The sequence below is a fragment of the Balaenoptera borealis genome, assembly GCF_965194805.1.
Source record: "Balaenoptera borealis genome assembly, chromosome: 17".
Lineage (NCBI taxonomy): Eukaryota > Metazoa > Chordata > Mammalia > Artiodactyla > Balaenopteridae > Balaenoptera > Balaenoptera borealis.
Genome location: NC_138876.1, coordinates 45,246,307 through 45,263,343, shown reverse-complemented (window position 1 = coordinate 45,263,343; position 17,037 = coordinate 45,246,307). Strand labels below are relative to the sequence as shown.

The following is a 17,037-nucleotide window of genomic DNA, read 5'->3' as shown; positions in this document are numbered from 1 at the left end:
TCTGACTTATTTCACTTAGCATAATACTCTCTAGATCTATCCCTGTTGTCACAAATGGCAAGATTTCATTCTTTTTATGGCTAAGTAATATTCCATTGAATATATATGCCACATCTTCTTTATCCATTCATCTGTTGATAGACATTTAGGTTGCATCCATGTCCTGGCTATCGTAAATAATGCTCGACTGAAAATAGGGTTGCCTATACCTTTTGAATTAATGTTTTTGTTTCCTCCACAAAAATACCCAGAAGTGAAATTGCAGCAACCTATGGTAGTTCTATTTTTAGTTTTTTTGAGAAACCTCCATACTGTGTTCCATGGTATCTGTACCAATTTGCATTCATGCCAATAGTGCTCAAGGGTTCTCTTTGCTCCACATCCTCACCAACACTTGCTATTTGTTGTGTTTTTTATAATAAACATTCTGACAGATGTGAGGTGATGTCCTGTAGTTTTCCCTGATATTAGTGATGTTGAGCATCTCTTCATATGTCTGTTGACCATCCACATGTCTTCTTTGGAAAAATGTCTGTTCAGGTCCTCCGCCCAATTTTTAATTTTGTTTTTTTTTTTTTTTGGTGTTGAGTAGTATGAGGGTTTTTTTGTATATTTTGGATATTAACTTATTATCAGATATATTGTTTGCAAATATCTTCTCCCATTCACTAGGTTGCCTTTTGTTCTGTTGATAGTTTCGTTTGCCATGAAAAAGCTTTTTAGCTTGATGTAGTCCCATTTGTTCATTTTTGATTTTGTTTCCCTTGCCTGAGGAGACATATCCATAAAAACATTGCTAAGACTGATGTCAAAGAGCATACTGCCTATGTTCTCTTCCAGGAGTTTTATGGTTTGGGGTCTTACATTTAAGTCTTTAATCGATTTTGAGTTTATTTTTGTATGTGGTGTGAGAAAGTAGTCCAGTTTGATTCTTTTGCATCTAGCTGTTCGCCATTTATTGAAGAGGCTGTCTTTCCCCATTGTATATTCTTGCCTTCCTTGTTGTAGATTAATTGAACATATACATGTGGGTGTATTTCTGGCTCTTGGTTCTTTTTTTTTTTTTTTTTTTTTGGCTCTTGATTTTTGATTCCATTGATAATGTGTGTCTGTTTTTGTGCCAGCACCACACTGTTTTGATTACTGCAGCTTTGTAGTATAGTTTGAAGTCAGGGAGCATGATATCTCCAGTTTTGTTCTTCTTTTGCAAGATACTTTTGGCTATTTGGGATCTTTTCTGTTTCCATACAAATTTTAGAATAATTTGTTCTAGTTCTGTGAAAAATGCCATTGGTATTTTGATAGGGATTACACTGAATCTGTGGTCATTTTAATAGTATTAATTCTTCCAATACATGAGCATGGTATATCTTTTCATTTGTTGTGTTGTCTTCAATTTGTTTCATTAATGTCATAGTTTAATGAGTATAAGTCTTTTACCCTCTGTAAAAGATTGGTTAGATTTAGTCCTAGGTATTTTATTCTGTTTGATGCAATTGTAAATGGACTGTTTTCTTTCTGATAGTTTGTTGTTAGTGTATAAAATTCAACAGATTTCTGTATATTAATTTTGTATCCTGCAACTTACTGAATTCATTTATTCTAGTAGTTTATTGGTGGTGTCTTTAAGATTTTTTATATATATAGTATCATGTCACTGGCAAACTGACTGCTGTAGCCAGGACTTCCAATACTATGTTGAAAAGAAGTGTGAGAGTGGACATCCTTGTCCTTTTCCTGATCTTTGAGGAAATGCTTTCAGCTTTTTGCTGCTGTGTATGATGTTGCTGTAGGTTTGTCATATATGGCTTTTATTATGTTGAGATATGTTCCCTCTATACTCACTTTGTTGAGAGTTTTTATCATAAATGGATGTTGAATTTCTTTCTTATTAATATCTGCTTTGGGGTTCTACTTGGAAAGTTTTTCATTAGCATAAGATTATATAAACATTTAGCTATACATTCTGGAACAAATGTAAAATCCAGACCAAAGCGCATTTAAGAATTTAACATACCAATTCATTCAATCATTTATTCATTCATGCAACAAGTATCTATTGAACACATACGCACTAGGCATTCTTCTAAATGCTGGAAATAAAGCAGCAAATAAGACCAAGGTTCCTGCTTTCATGGAGTTATATTGCAAAAGGAATATGATCATGTAGCATATAATTTAATGTGGGATTTCAAGTTAATGGGGAAATAATGGATTACTCAATATACAATGCTGCTACAACTAATCAACCATTAAGAAAATAAACAAGGGCTTCCTTGGTGGTGCAGTGGTTGAGAATCTGCCTGCCAATGCAGGGGATACGGGTTCGAGCCCTGGTCTGGGAAGATCCCACATGCCGCGGAGCAACTGGGCCTGTGAGCCACAACTACTGAGCCTGCGCGTCTGGAGCCTGTGCTCCGCAACAAGAGAGGCCACGATAGTGAGAGGCCCGTGCACCACGATGAAGAGTGGCCCCCGCTTGCCACAACTAGAGAAAGCCCTCGCACAGAAACAAAGATCCAACACAGCCATAAATAAATAAATAAATAAAATTTTAAAAAAAAAGAAAATAAACAAATTAGATTCTCATTTCATACATCAAGTGTATTACAAATGGATTAAAAATCTTTATTTTTAAAATAGAAGCATGAAAACACTGGAAAAAACATAAGTGAATATTATATAAAGGAACATTATATGCATTCTTGAACAGGAAAACTTTAGAGTAAGATCTCAAGGCAATTTTAGAAAGACCTCTTATTTTTTAAAAATGGAATAGAACAAGGTAATTTTTGAACAATAATCTTTATTAGTATATTTTTAAAGATACATATAATCCTGAGCAACTGCATTTATACATTTATCATTTACTCTTTGAAATTTATGTGTAGTTTGTTCCAAACTCTCTGATGAGTACATTTTTATACTAATTAGGAACATAAATAATTAAAAATATTATTCTTATCCATGGAATAGCCAATTAATTTACTCAGAGCATCTCATTATCTAATTCTACTACTTCAAAAGCTTTAGAATATTACCTCTCAGTTAAGCAATTTCTTTTTCAAAACTGCAAAGATGGGCAGTGCAAGAGCTGATTCCTTAAATCCTAGTGAATTCTTAGAAAACTATGTTGCTTTTTGTCTTTGATCTGTATTTTGAATAAATTTGGTAATTATTTAACCAGCTATATTTGAGAAGAATGGTAAAAGTAACTGCATCTCATCACAATATTTTAGCCAGTGTAAAATGTTACAGGCTCCCTGCACATATAAGTATTCCATAATTATCCCAATAAGAAAAATTTACCATGATCTAATGAAAAGGAGGACAACCTAATATAGATACATCTTTGTAAATGGTTAAATATTATGAAATATGTTATGTGAAATGGAGCCTTCAGGCTCCATAAAGGAATACATAGAGATGATTAACATTAAATTTCAAAACTCTAGGCCAGAACTTTTATAATTAGTAAATTAAAAAATGACAAAAATAAAAGACAAAAAGATCCTGTGACAAAGGCAAAGATCCTGTGATCTTTGAGAAAAAAGCATTTACCCAACATATCTCCAGCTGTGGACAAATAAATATTTTTATTCTTGTATTTTAAATTACTACCAAAATATTATATCTTTCTACAAACAACATAAAACAAGCATACAGTATCTAGAAATGGTCTTTATCTGACAAGAATGTCAAGTCTTTGAAGGTACACTAAATTTTATTTTTTCCTGAATAAGGTCACTATGATCTTAGTTAAAGTTACAGTAAGCAGTTTAAGCAAAATGCATATTGCTTAGATTTTAAAGCAAGCAATTGTGTTACTGTTCAATTAAAATATAAGTATAAATGTGAAGCTATTATACCAACATTTATAAACACTTCTTGGAAATATAGATCAGCAAGTAATGGAATAACTGATTTAAAAATAATGAAAGGTTGATGTTATATGTAAAGTTTGGGAACAAATCAAAAATATATTTAAGAGATGTAAAAGAACATGAAGACCAAGATTTATTATTTGGAGCTTGAAAACTTAGCAGCAAAACAACCTATTTGCATATAATGTAGTACAATGAGCATTTGTTCATAAAAGACTCCCAAAGTCTTAAAACTTCATACATAAACCAGAATGAAATCCATTAGGTAAATGATTTAAAGATGCCAGAGTAGTTTATTGAGAACTGCTAGATACTCTCACCTGCATTATCAAGTCATAAACAAGCTTATGCAAAACTGTGTTCTGGATAACTCACTCTTATAGCTCCCCAATAACAAGCTCGGATAAGGCAGATCAAACCTAAGAGATAAGCAACTGCCCAAGAAACATAGGTTGCATGAAATCGCCTTGCAAAACCTTGGGTGCCAACCTAAAATAAAAAGCAATATAAAAATAAAAGGTTAGAAACTGAGAACTTGTATTGGCTTACATGCAATTTTTATGAAATATATTCCTGAGATGACAAAACCCCGACAAATTATGAGTTGCTGCATTTGTTGGCAACCACTAACAGAGTAAAATTTAATAAAATGACATTGTTAGTTACATTAACTATAAACCTTATGAAGTAAACAAAAATTCCATTAAAATTTCTTATTTATAAAAGGAATTTAATCTATATAACCCCAATGCCATCCCCATATTGATAATAAATCTCTGTTTGACTTGAATAAAAAGAAGAATGGTTTTTCAGACCTTCATAGCTGAATGAGTATTGCTTCAGCTTTGGCCATGACAAAATTGGTTCTGGCACTAAATAAAAACAAATGGGCTTTTGTTAAATGGAGGGTAAAATTCCCAATGTCAAGGACCTTCAGAGGGATCCCAAGACATGATTTCACCTGCATGGGCAAGCTCCAGGCCCATGGATTGGCTTCAGATTGCTCATAGTTTTTCAGAAACTTCTGGGCCTGGTATGCGAGGGAGGCAGGTTCTTCAGGGATCAATGAAGGCTGTTCCAGACCTCACCATTTACTACTGAAAAAAGTTATTACTACTGAATAAAGTTAAGAAGAAAGAATTCTAACAGTGAGTAGAGTAATACTCACAGTTAATCCAACTCCAATGAAAATACATATCATTCCAATGGTAATATATGCACAGCAACGTCTTCGAGGAAGTGCACTACCCACAGAGGAACTGCAAATTCATGAGAACAAAAAAGAATATTAAGTATTTACATGAAGATTCTCCATTTCATCTTTGTGAATACTTATCTATGGCTTTAATAACACATATATTTCCATTTATTTATTCAACTTGAGAAACAAAAACGTACATAATAATATTTTTAATGAGTGATCTAAATCATACCTGGTGAATTTGTATGTGAATTATTGTGGCTTTAAACAAAATTCAAGTCTTGGTCACTGACAAAGTCCAAAAAAACCCACTATGGTCAATAATGATCATCCAAGATAAAAATTTATTTCCAAAACAATCTATTCCAGAATGGAAAAATCAGTGCTATCTTACAAATAGAAATTGATTTTTTTTTTTTTTTACATTTATAACCATTGCTATATGTTTAGTGTAGAAAATTTGGAAAATAAGAATAAAGAATAGAAAGGAAAAGGAAAATTACCTGTAATTCCACTACCATAAATACCGCTATTTTTCTCCAGGCATTTTTTACAACTTACCAATTTAGCATAAACATTTTCTTACATCATTAACTATTCTCAAACTGGAATTCTGATAGATGAATATAACATAACTTAACAAATTCCCTAGTACTGGACACCTTTTCCTTCTTGGAAATAATGCCAGCTAAGCAACATCTAAAAGTATTGTGCTTATTTCTTTTAATGAAAGTATAGTTGATTTACAATGTGTTAATTTCTGCTGTACAGCAAAGTGATTCAGTTATACATATATATACATTCTTTTTTATATTCTTTTCCATTATGGTTTAACACAGGATATTTAATATAGGTCCCTGTGCTACACAGTAGGACCTTGTTGTTTATCCATTCTATATATAACAGTTTGCTTCTGATAACCCCAAACTCCCAATCTATCCCTCCCCCCCACCAACTACCTTGGCAATCACAAGTGTGTTTCTGTTTCATAGATAGGTTCATTTGTGTCATATTTTAGATTCCACACATAAGTAATATCATATGGTATTTGTCTTTCTCTTTCTGACTTACTTCACTTAGTATGATAATCACTAGTTGCATCCATGTTGCTGCAAATGGCATTATTTCATTCTTTTTAATGGCTGAGTAGTATTCCATTGTATATATGTACCACATCTTCTTTATCCATTCATCTGTTGATAGACATTTAGGTTGTTTCCATGTCTTGGCTATTGTGAATAGAGCTATGAACACAGGAGTGCATGTATCTTTTTGAATTATAGTTTTGTCTGTACATATGCCCAGGAGTGGGATTGCTGGATCATACAGCAATTCTATTTTTAGTTTTTTGAGAACCTCCATACTGTTTTCCACAATGGCTGCACCAACTTACATTCTCACCAACAGTGTAGGAGACTTCCCTTTTCTCCATACCCTCTCCAGCATTTATTTGTAGACTTTTTAATGATGGCCATTCTGACAGGCATGAGGTGGTACCTCATTGTAGTTTTGATTTGCGTTTCTCTAATAATTAGTGACATTGAGCATCTTTTCATGTGCCTGTTGTCTATTTGTATGTCTTCTTTGGAAAAATGTCTATTTAGGTCTTCTGCCCATTTTTCAATTTGAGTTGTTTGTGTTTTTGTTGTTGAGTTGTATGAGCTGTTCATATATTTTGGAAATTAAGCCCTTATCAGTCACATCATTTGCAAATATTTTCTCCCAGTCTGTAAGGTTTCATTTCCTTTATGGTTTCCTTTGCTGTACAAAAGCTTGTAGGGTTGATTAGTCCCAATTGTGTATTTTTGCTTTTATTTCTATTGCCTTGGGAAACTGACCTAAGAAAATATTGGTACAATTTATGTCAGAGAATGTTTTGCCCCTGTTCTATTCTAGGAGTTTTACAGTGTCATATCTTATGTTTAAGTCTTTAAGCCATTTTGAGTTTATTTTTGTGAATGGTGTGAGAGTGTGTTCTAACTTCACTGATTTACATGCAGCTGTCCAAATTTCCCAACACCCCTTGCTAAAGATACTGTCTTTTTACCTATTAGTATATTCTTGCCTCCTTTGTCAAAGATTAATTGACCATAGGTGTGTGGGTTTATTTCTGGGCTCTCTATTCTGTTCCATTGATCCATATGTCTGTTTTTGTGCCAGTATCATGCTGTTTTGATCACTGTAGCTTTGTAGTATTGCCTGAAGTCTGAGATGGTTGTGCCTCCAGCTTTGTTCTTTTTCTGCAGGATTGCTTTGGCAATTCTGGGTCTTTTATGGTTCCATATGAATTTTAGGATTATTTGTTCTAGTTCTGTGAAGAAGGTCATGGGTAATTTGATAGGGATCACATTAAATCTGTAGATTGCTTTGGGTAGTATGGCCATTTTAACAATATTAATTCTTCCCATTGTGCTTATTTTTCATTGTTTTCTTATGATAAATTTTTAGAATCAGAATTACAAAATTAAAGAGATTAAACTTTTAAAAATCTTTTAATACATACTGCAAGAAGCCTATGGGAAATTCATAAAATATATTTCTCAATTGAAATTCCAAATCCAATAGTTTTCAATTCTCTATACTTCTAATTTTTTAAATTTTCAAAATGATAAAAGTATAGTAAAAATCAAAAAGCCAATTAGCACTTCCTTCTCTTCCTAAACAAACATATATTAACACATATCATATATCACACATTGTGTTAGTGGATGATATAATTATCTGATTTGTTTGTGTATGGCCAGTGTCCACATTATGCCTACCACATGGTAAATTACTCATGGAATGTCTATTGAATAAATGAAACACAGAAATGCATCATTTACTAGGCATAATTTAGAAGTGTGCTATTCCAAAAGGTTAATTTTGCATAATAGAAAAATAGCTTCAAGTCCCAAATCTTTTTTAAAATTGATGACTATTATTGCAAATATGTATCATAAAAATTCCTGAATACTTGAACAAAAACAGAAACATGTGGATGATCTGGGGGGTCATCATTAATTGCAGTAGTGTACAGCCTGCTATCTGGAGTTGTTAGGGCATCTGTGATTCATTGCCTTTATGTTACATTTAGCCTTAGGTTGCTTTTAGTTTTAATAACTATGTCTGCATTTGGTGATTTTTCCTGCCTTATATCTCACAGCTGGCCACCATTTCTCATTTACCTATGTATCTGCCTCTGGCAGTCTAATCTACCATGGATTAGAAGGCAACTAAATTTGCTAGAATATACTCAATAAGTCAAAATGTTCTAAGTGAATATCAGAGCAGTTTTGTTGTGAGCCAAAGGAACACACTTTAGTATATTAATTTCAGTGCATGAATTCTACTTAGAAAACCCATGCTCATTTTTCATCACTCAACTTAAATAGTCACTACCTCTGGAAAATCTTCCCAGGAAAGAAATAACCTACTGCTACTCTACAACCCAAGTGTCATCTTATCATAGGGAGAAGGCAATGACAAAACACCTATCACATGCATAATAAAATCTCTTATACATTTAATACAAATATGGTATCTGTATGCAATATATAGTATTGTTTTGCAAGTGTTAAAACTTTACACGTACATGTGTTAAACTGTATGCTTCTGTGACTTGCTTTTTTATTCCCTCAATACTCTACATGAGACTCTTCCATAGTCATACGTGGAAACTTACTTCATTCATTTGCACAACTATCTTCCATTATATGGAATAACACACCTTACTCATTCTCCCTGTTGATGGGCAGTCAGGGTTTTGTTTTGTTTTGTTTTAAATGTTTTTGCTATTATAACAAGGCTACTTTGAATTTGCTTTTACATGTTTCCTTATGTACATATGCAGGAATTTCTCAAACATATACCTAGGAATAGAATTGCTGGGTAGTACTGTAGACATGTTTTTAATTTTAACAAATGCCAAATTTATATCCCCACCAACATTATTTGAGAGCTTCCACTGCTCCACCTACATCCTCATTAACCCTTCAACACTTGGTATTGTTCTCATGTTTGACAATTTCACGAGTGTGAATGGTATTTCATTGTGATTTTATTATGTATATCCATAATTTGCAGTGACGTTAGACATCTTTTCAAATGCAGGTTGACTACTGGTTTTCTTTTTCTATTAATTGCTTGTTCATACCTATTGTCTCTGTCTTGGGCTGTCTTTAACTTACTGATTCATAGATGACATTTATATAATCTGCATACTATTCCATGCAGCTATATATACTGCACATATCTTCTTATAGTCTGTTTTTATAAATTCAACTTTAATAACATATTTTGATCACGAGTATTTACTAATGATACCAATGTAACACAAAGTATTTCTAATATAGTCAAAACTATCAATCTTTTCCTCTAAGGTTAGTACTTTTTTATGCCTTGTCTAGGAAATTCTTTCCTACTTCTGTCATAAAAATATTTTTCTATCTTTTCTTCTAAAAATATTACAGTTTTGCTTTTTGTATTGCCAACTACAAATTGGCACTTGTCATCTACCTCTACAAGGATTAAATCATGAGCCACTGCAGCTGCTGACCTTCAACATCCCCTGAAAGGAGTTCAGGGTGGAGTTCAGGAATGAGGCACTTTGTCCTCTGGGAAAAACTGGCAGAACAGGTCTTCAGATAGTTAGATATTTTCAGATTTTATGACCCCAATTCTTCTATCTCCTTGTATCTAGAAAAGCACTAAAATCCTTCATGGTGATGTCTGCTCCTTGTGACTAGTGGTAATCTTCATGAGACTAGCAGCAACCTACTGCAAAAAATATGTGCTTGCCTGCGTGTACTCCCCCATTGCCAAAATCACATTATACTGACCTTCCACCCTCCCTCTTTGGAGCAGTTTCTCAGGGCTATCTGAAATGCAGTCTCCCGGGCTATAGTCCTCATTATGCCCCCAATAAAAACTCACAACTCTCAGATTGTGCATTTTTTTTTCAGTCAATAGTATTTATGTCGATCTACAAGAGCAGATTCCTTATAATTATCTATTTTTATTTTACATATTTCAAAGTTAGATTATTTTTTGCACTCAAGTTCAAACTTTATATTTCTGATGAAGTGACCATAATGACAATAATTCTTTTTACATCTGTTCTATGACTGCCATTGACTCAATATGGTAACAAGTCTTCTGCTACAGTTGCCTTTTCCAAGTAATTGGAGGAAGAGAGAGAAAAGGAGGCCAAACAGTTTTTGTCTTTAAGGAGAGTATCAGGAAGATGTATTCATCACTTTGTTCATATTCCATTGGCCCTAACATAAATACATGGTCACAACTATCTGCAAGAGAGGTTAGGAAATGCAGTCTCCAGCTCGGTGTCCATTAAGACTGACAGTTCTACTGCAAGGAAAAAGAGAACAGCAGTCTTTGCTATTTTAACTAATATTACTATTGCTATTTTATTTTTGGTTAGTGTTTGCCTGGTATATCTTTCCTTTTGGTTAGTGTTTCATGGTTTCACCTTTTACTTTCATTCTATGTTCTCATATTTCATGTGTTTCTTCTTCAAATTGCATACAGATGTACTTAAATCTAGTCTGATAATTTCTCGCAAGTTTTATTGACAAGTTTAGTCTAATTATATATATTCTGACAACTAATATATATTGATTATCCCTTCTATGTTATTTTGGTTTTCTATTGTTTCTCTATCTGCTTTTCTACCCCCTTTTCTGGACTTCTTTTGGATTGACTATGATTCTGTTATTTCATTTTCTACCTACTATTTAGAAAGTTTTACAATTTATTTTTATTTATTTAGCACTTGCACTTAAATTTTTAATATGCATACCTTTTAAAAACTAAAATCATTTGGTAAATCTATCTTCCCAATAAATGCAAAGATCTTAGAAAGCTTTAACTCTAAACATTCCACTCCCATCTTACATGTTCTTGTTCTTCAATATTTCAGTTCAATTCTTTTATTTATCTATCTATCTATTTATTTATTTATTTATTTATTTAATTTTGGCTGTGTTGTGTCTTTGTTGCTGCATGTGGGCTTTCTCTAGTTGAGGCAAGCGGGAGCTACTCTTTGTTGCAGTGTATGGACTTCTCATTGCAGTGGCTTCTCTTGTTGTGGAGCACAGGCTCTAGGGGGCGCATGCAGGCTTCGGCAGTTGTGGCATGTGGGCTCAGCAGTTGTGTCTCACAGGTTTAGTTGCTCCACATGTGGGACCTTCCTGGACCAGGGCTTGAACCCGTGTCCCCTGCATTGGCAGGTGGATTCTTAACCACTGCGTCACAAGGGAAGTCCCAATATTTCAATTCAATTCATTTTTGTTTCTCCCAATTTGTTAGCATTAATACTATTACTGTTATGTTTTTGGTATTTTATATAGTTAGTGTTCCTGATGAATGTTTAGAATTTCTTGGTTTATACTTTCTTATTCTTGCAGAGCAGAAATTTCTTCAGGGATATTTTCCCTAAATTCATCTTTTATCAATTTTTTAGTGAGGGTATCAGAATGGTAACCAGTCTGTTTTGGTTGTTACTGCTGGTTAGTTGGTTCTGCATTTGCAAATATCTTTATTTTACCTTCATTAGTCTGTGATGGTTTAGACGATTTTACAGTTAATTTCTCTTAGAACTTTGAAGTATTTTTAAACTTTTTGGCTTCCATTGTTGCAGTTGAGACATTTGCTGCTATCTTTTTCACACTAAAAATCTGACTTTTAATATGTTCTATTTATTTTAGGTTGTCTGTAATCTCACTATAACATATTTGTTTATTCTGCTTGGATTCCATTGTTCCTTTTGAATCTACAGGTTCATATCTTTCATAGATCTGAAAATCCTTAGGGATTATCTCTTCAAAATGCCTCTATCCCATTCTCTAGTTTTTCCTTCTAGATCAGAAATATATCAGATGCTCTTATATTTATTTCTTTTAATATTATTTTCATCTTTGCCTCTCTGATGGATTTAGGTAATTTACTTTATCTTCCAATCCACAATTTTAGTTGTCAACTTAATCTGATCTGCTGTTTAACTTGTTCCACTGTATTTTCATTTCTGTAATTTTTAATTTCCAGAAGTTTTATTGTATCTTTCAAAACCTGCCTGCTTATTGTTTGGGTTAATTAATTTTATATTTTTAAATAATTGTAGACTCAAAATCAGTTATAAGAAATAATACAGAGCACTCTCATTCATCCTCTACCCAATTTCCCCCAGTGGTAACATCTTGCAAACTACAGTACAATATTATAACCAGCGTATTGACATTAATACAATCCACTGATATTCATAATTCCTGTTTTACTTATATTCATTTGTGTGTATGTGTATATTTAATTCTGTACAATTTATCCCATGTGGAGGTTCATGTACCCACCACCACAGTTAAGATACAGAAGAGTTCCATCACTGCAAGGATCCTTTTATAACGACACTCACCTCCCTCTTGCCTACCCACCCCCTGTACTCACCACACCATCATGCAACTGTTCTCCATTCCTAAAATTCTGTCATTTCAAAACTGTTATATAAAAGGAATCATGCTGTAGGCCACCTTGTGTGACTGGTTTTCACTCAGCATAAATTCCCAAAGATTCACCTAAACGGTTGCATAGATGAACAATAGTTCATTCCTTTGACTGTTGAATAGTATGTCAAGGTCTGGGTAAATCAGTTTGTTTAACAATTCAGCCATGGAAGGACATCTAGGTTGTCTCCAGTTTCAGGCTATTAAGAATAAAGTTTCTATGAACATTCATGTACAGGTTTTTGTATGTGCCCAGGTCATTTCTTATAGACTCTTATCTGTCTTCTCTTAATTCTATTTAAAAAAAAAAAACATTTTAGACATGGTTATAACATATTCTATACCTAACATTATAATATCTGAAGTTCCTAGAAGTCTAATTATGCTGTTTGCTATCAATGTCAATTCTGCTTATTGTATCTTGTTTCCTCATGTTGGTACTTTTGTTGAGAACTTATTTTGACAGACCTTAATATAAGAAATCCTAGCAGGCATGGTTTAGGAATGTCTTCATCCACAGAGAATTTTCATTTGCTTTTCCCAGGCTCCCTAGAATGATACCAATCTTAAACCACTTTAAAATGATTTCTGGCACTGGGTTTTCTTATACCATATAAACCTGGTAAAATATAAACCTGAAATTCACTGTTCTTATAAAAATTTCCATGTGTATTCTTCCTTTTCTGGTGGACATTTTCCTTGACCTACTCTATTCATGAAGAATAGTCCTTTATTGGAGGTGGGGAGGGATGGTATTCCAAATCTCCACCTTCTGCAAGACCAAGACCTTCTCTCTCATTCTTCATTTGAACAGTGAAACCCTAGTCTCTGGGTCCCTAGTATTGATAAATACCCTTAGGACAGCGCTGGTGGTCATTTGCTCTCCATTTTTGTTCCCTGGGGATTTTCTTAACTTTCATATGAGCTGAACAATGCATTTAAAAGGATATTTGTAATAGTTAACTAGTCTTTCATATTATTGGATGTGAAAGTCAAGGGCCTCTAATATACAAAAGTGTGGACACTGACTATCCAAGAGGAAAAGATCATGCAAGTTTTCTCAAACATCTGATTATTCACCCTTCAAATTATTTACCTCCCCCTTCATAACACTCCCCTGTGAAACACTAGCATTGTGAAGGACACCAGGAAAATAAAGATGGTGCCAAGCAGTGTTATTTAAGCACAATTTTCAGATAAGGTAGCCAGGGAAGGCTTTATTAGGTGAAGCTTAAGGACAGGGTAAGATGTGAATAGATGGGAGAGTAAGTCATCTTAGCTGCTAACAGTAGCATTGTTCAACTAGAAAAAATAATACTTTTGTTCAAGGAACAAGCAGCAAAATAACCTTTCTTCCAGAGAAGGTTTCTGTAAGTGAGTAAAATTAAAGGGCTTTTCAGCTAATCTGTGAGGTTAAGTAGTTGTTTTCCAAGTAAACAGGAATGAGAAAGGGATGAGCCAGGTCACTCCAGGCCTAGCAGGAGATTAAGGGACAAAAGCAAGAAACTCTCTTGTATATTTATGGAAGTAGAAGAATTTGTTGAGGCTGGTGGTGTGTGTAGAGGTAGAAGAAAACATAATAAAGATACCACTAGAGAAGTTAGGCAAATATCTAAACTTGGAGGGTTGTATAAATCTTGATAAGAAGTTTCGAGTTTGATTTTGGATTTTAGGCAATGGGCCTGTAATAGTCTATATGATGCATTTATGTCAATAAGTAGAAAATATCTTTCCTTAGCATACTTCATATGGCACTAATAGAAAAACCTAAAATAGCAATGGCAACGGCACCTCCTTGGGTTGTGCAATATACAACCTGCACAGCTGTATGCTATGGCCATGAATTTGGGAGCTACTAAAAGGTTTGAAGCCAGAGAGTTTGAAATCATATTTTCACTTGGAGACCTTTACTCTAATAAACTGGAAGAGAACTATAAGGCTGAAGACCAAGAGATAAATTAGAAAGCTATTGCAGTAGTCCTGGTGAGAGATCCTGAATGCTTGAACTATATATAATAGAAATAGTAAGAATAGGAGAGCAGAATTGAAATGTCAAGAGACAGAATTGACAGGACCTGTTTCCATTTGGATATTGTGAATAAAGACACACTCAGATTTCTGGCTTGGTCAGCTGAGCAGATAGCAAAACATTCATTAATGTAAGTTATTCATCAAAACACAAGGACAATTAGTTTGCAGAGTGGGGTGGGCAAGTTGGATATATTCTGTTTGAGATGCCTATGGTACACCAGGTTGAAATAACTACAGGCAAATGGTGAATACAGATTGTATATTTACATCTGAAGGTCTGAAGAGAGGTCTGGGGTGATTTAATGGTATATTGGTTGTGATTTAGTGGCATGTAAATGATATAAAAACATATGAGAAAGCACAGATATATTGTGATTAGGTTCCAATCCTGGAGAATAGCAATATTTAATGACTTGGAAGAGAAAGTGGAGCCAAGAAAGGAGATAGCAAATGAATGTTCTGAGAAGTGGGAGAAAACCAGGAGAAAGTGACGTCTGAAACCAAAAGAAGAACAAATTTTAAGGAAAAAAAGCAGGGTAATCAACAGAACCAAATACTAAAGAGAAAACAAGAAAATGAAGATTGAACAGATCTATTAAAATTTGCAAGTGGGGAGATCAATCAAGATGGCAAAGTACTCAGACATGAAGCTCACCCTCTCTCACAAATACAACAAAAATACATCTACACATGAAACGATTCTCACAGAATATCTACTGAATGCTGGCAGAAAACCTCAAACTGCTGAAAGGGCAAGAAAATCTCCATGTAACCGGGTGGGAAAAAAGAAAACAGAAAAAAAAAAAAAAAGAAGAAAGAAGAAAGTGAAAAAGGAATCAGGACCAGGCCTGTGCCCCTGGGAGGGAGCTGTGAAAGAGGAAAGATTCCTGCACCCTGGGAAGCCCTTTCAGCAGTGGGGAGATCAGCCGGGACTGAAGGGGAGCTTCAGAGCCTCCAAGGACAACACTAGTAGCTGGTTTGCAGCAGCCCAGCCTGGCACGCCCATCTTCTGGTTCTGGCAGGGACTGTGTGCTGGAACTCGTGCTTTGGAGATCAGAACCAGGGAGAAGACTGGGGTTGGCTGTGTAGAAACAGACTGGGGGGGCTGGAATCCAGTGTGACCACTGCTGGGGGTGTACGCCAAGGAAGCCTGGGCCACCTTAGAGGCCAGTCGCCATTGTTTGGGGACTGCACTAGGGAGGGACGGGACCTGGATTGTAGCTTTTTTCCCTGTGCACGTGCTCGCAGAGGCAGGATACTGCCTGCACAGTCTCCAGGGGTGGTCCTGAGCCTCCACTGCAGCCTGCCCAGACACCAGGAGTGGTCGCTGGGCCCCTGCCAACACCCTCCCGGACCCCAGGGGTGGTTACCACCCCCTGCTGACTCCCCTCTGGACCACAGGAATGGTCGTGGGTCCCTGCTGATGCCCTTCTGGACTCCAGGAGTGGTCATGTTCCCCCTACCAACGCCCTCCCAGACCCCAAGAGTAGTTGTGGGCTCCCACTACCACCCATCTGAACTCCAGGAGTGGTTGTAAGCCACCTCCATTCCCATCGCATGCCCCAGGGGGTGTGCCTGAGCCACCCCCTGCTGCCAAAAACCCCAAGACCAGAAACCAGCAACCTAAACCAGCACCCCCTGTCAAGGAAATAACAACCAGCACACACTGAAGAAAGAAGTAACAGGCATCCATATTAAAAACAGCCCTTGCACCAAACATACTAAACCCACACAAGCTACACAGGGACAACCCTACATATAAATAGCCCTCCAAGACCACAGTAGATAATTGTTTCTCCTAAATTCACAGAGTAAGAGAAATATAAGTAAAACAAAAAAGCAGAGGAACCACTCCCAGTTAAAAGACCAAGAGTATACCCCTGAAAGAACAAACAATGAAGCAGACCTCTTCAGTCTAATAGATACAAATTTCAAAAAGAAGATAATGAAAATACTGAAGGAATTAAGAATGGCTATCAACAGAAATGCAGAGTATTGTAAAAAGGAACTAGAAACTATAAAGAGGAACCAAGAAAAATTAGAAAACTCATTTGCAGAGACAAGAGCTGAGCTAAAGGTAATACATAACACAATAATGCAGAACGAATAAGTGACCCGGAAGATAGAATAATGGAAATCATGCAATCAGGACAGAAGACAGAAAGCCAAATGAAAAAAAAATGAAAGCAATGTAAGAGACCTATGGGATAATATAAAGCATGCCAACCTATGCATAATAAGGATTCCAGAAGGGGAAGAAAGAGAAAAGGGGATCAAAAATGTATTTGAAGAAATTATAGCTGAAAACTTCCCAAACTTAAAGAAGGAAACAGACATCCAGGTACAGGAAGCAGAGAGGGTCCCAAAAAAGATAAACCCAAACAGACCTACATCAAGACATAACAAAAATGGCAAAAGTTAAAGATAG

At 35.2% G+C, this 17,037-nt stretch overlaps 1 protein-coding gene across 3 annotated transcripts in view; it reads right to left on the bottom strand.

Moving 5' to 3' along the window:
- Positions 1–2,569: 2,569 nt before the first annotated feature.
- Positions 2,570–17,037, bottom strand: part of PIP4P2 (phosphatidylinositol-4,5-bisphosphate 4-phosphatase 2) — a 91,741-nt gene continuing 77,273 nt past the window's right edge. The window contains exons 6-8 of one of the 3 annotated variants that reach the window (XM_082364088.1): positions 5,053–5,143; positions 4,700–4,756; positions 4,273–4,373 (exon numbers count right to left, since the gene is read on the bottom strand). In XM_082364088.1, coding sequence (XP_082220214.1) covers positions 4,724–4,756; positions 5,053–5,143 — 124 coding nt within the window. In that variant the 3' untranslated portion in view covers positions 4,273–4,373; positions 4,700–4,723. Of the gene's footprint in view, positions 4,757–5,052; positions 5,144–17,037 lie in introns of all 3 variants that reach the window. The other 2 variants (XM_082364086.1, XM_082364087.1) reach the window with 2 other exon arrangements.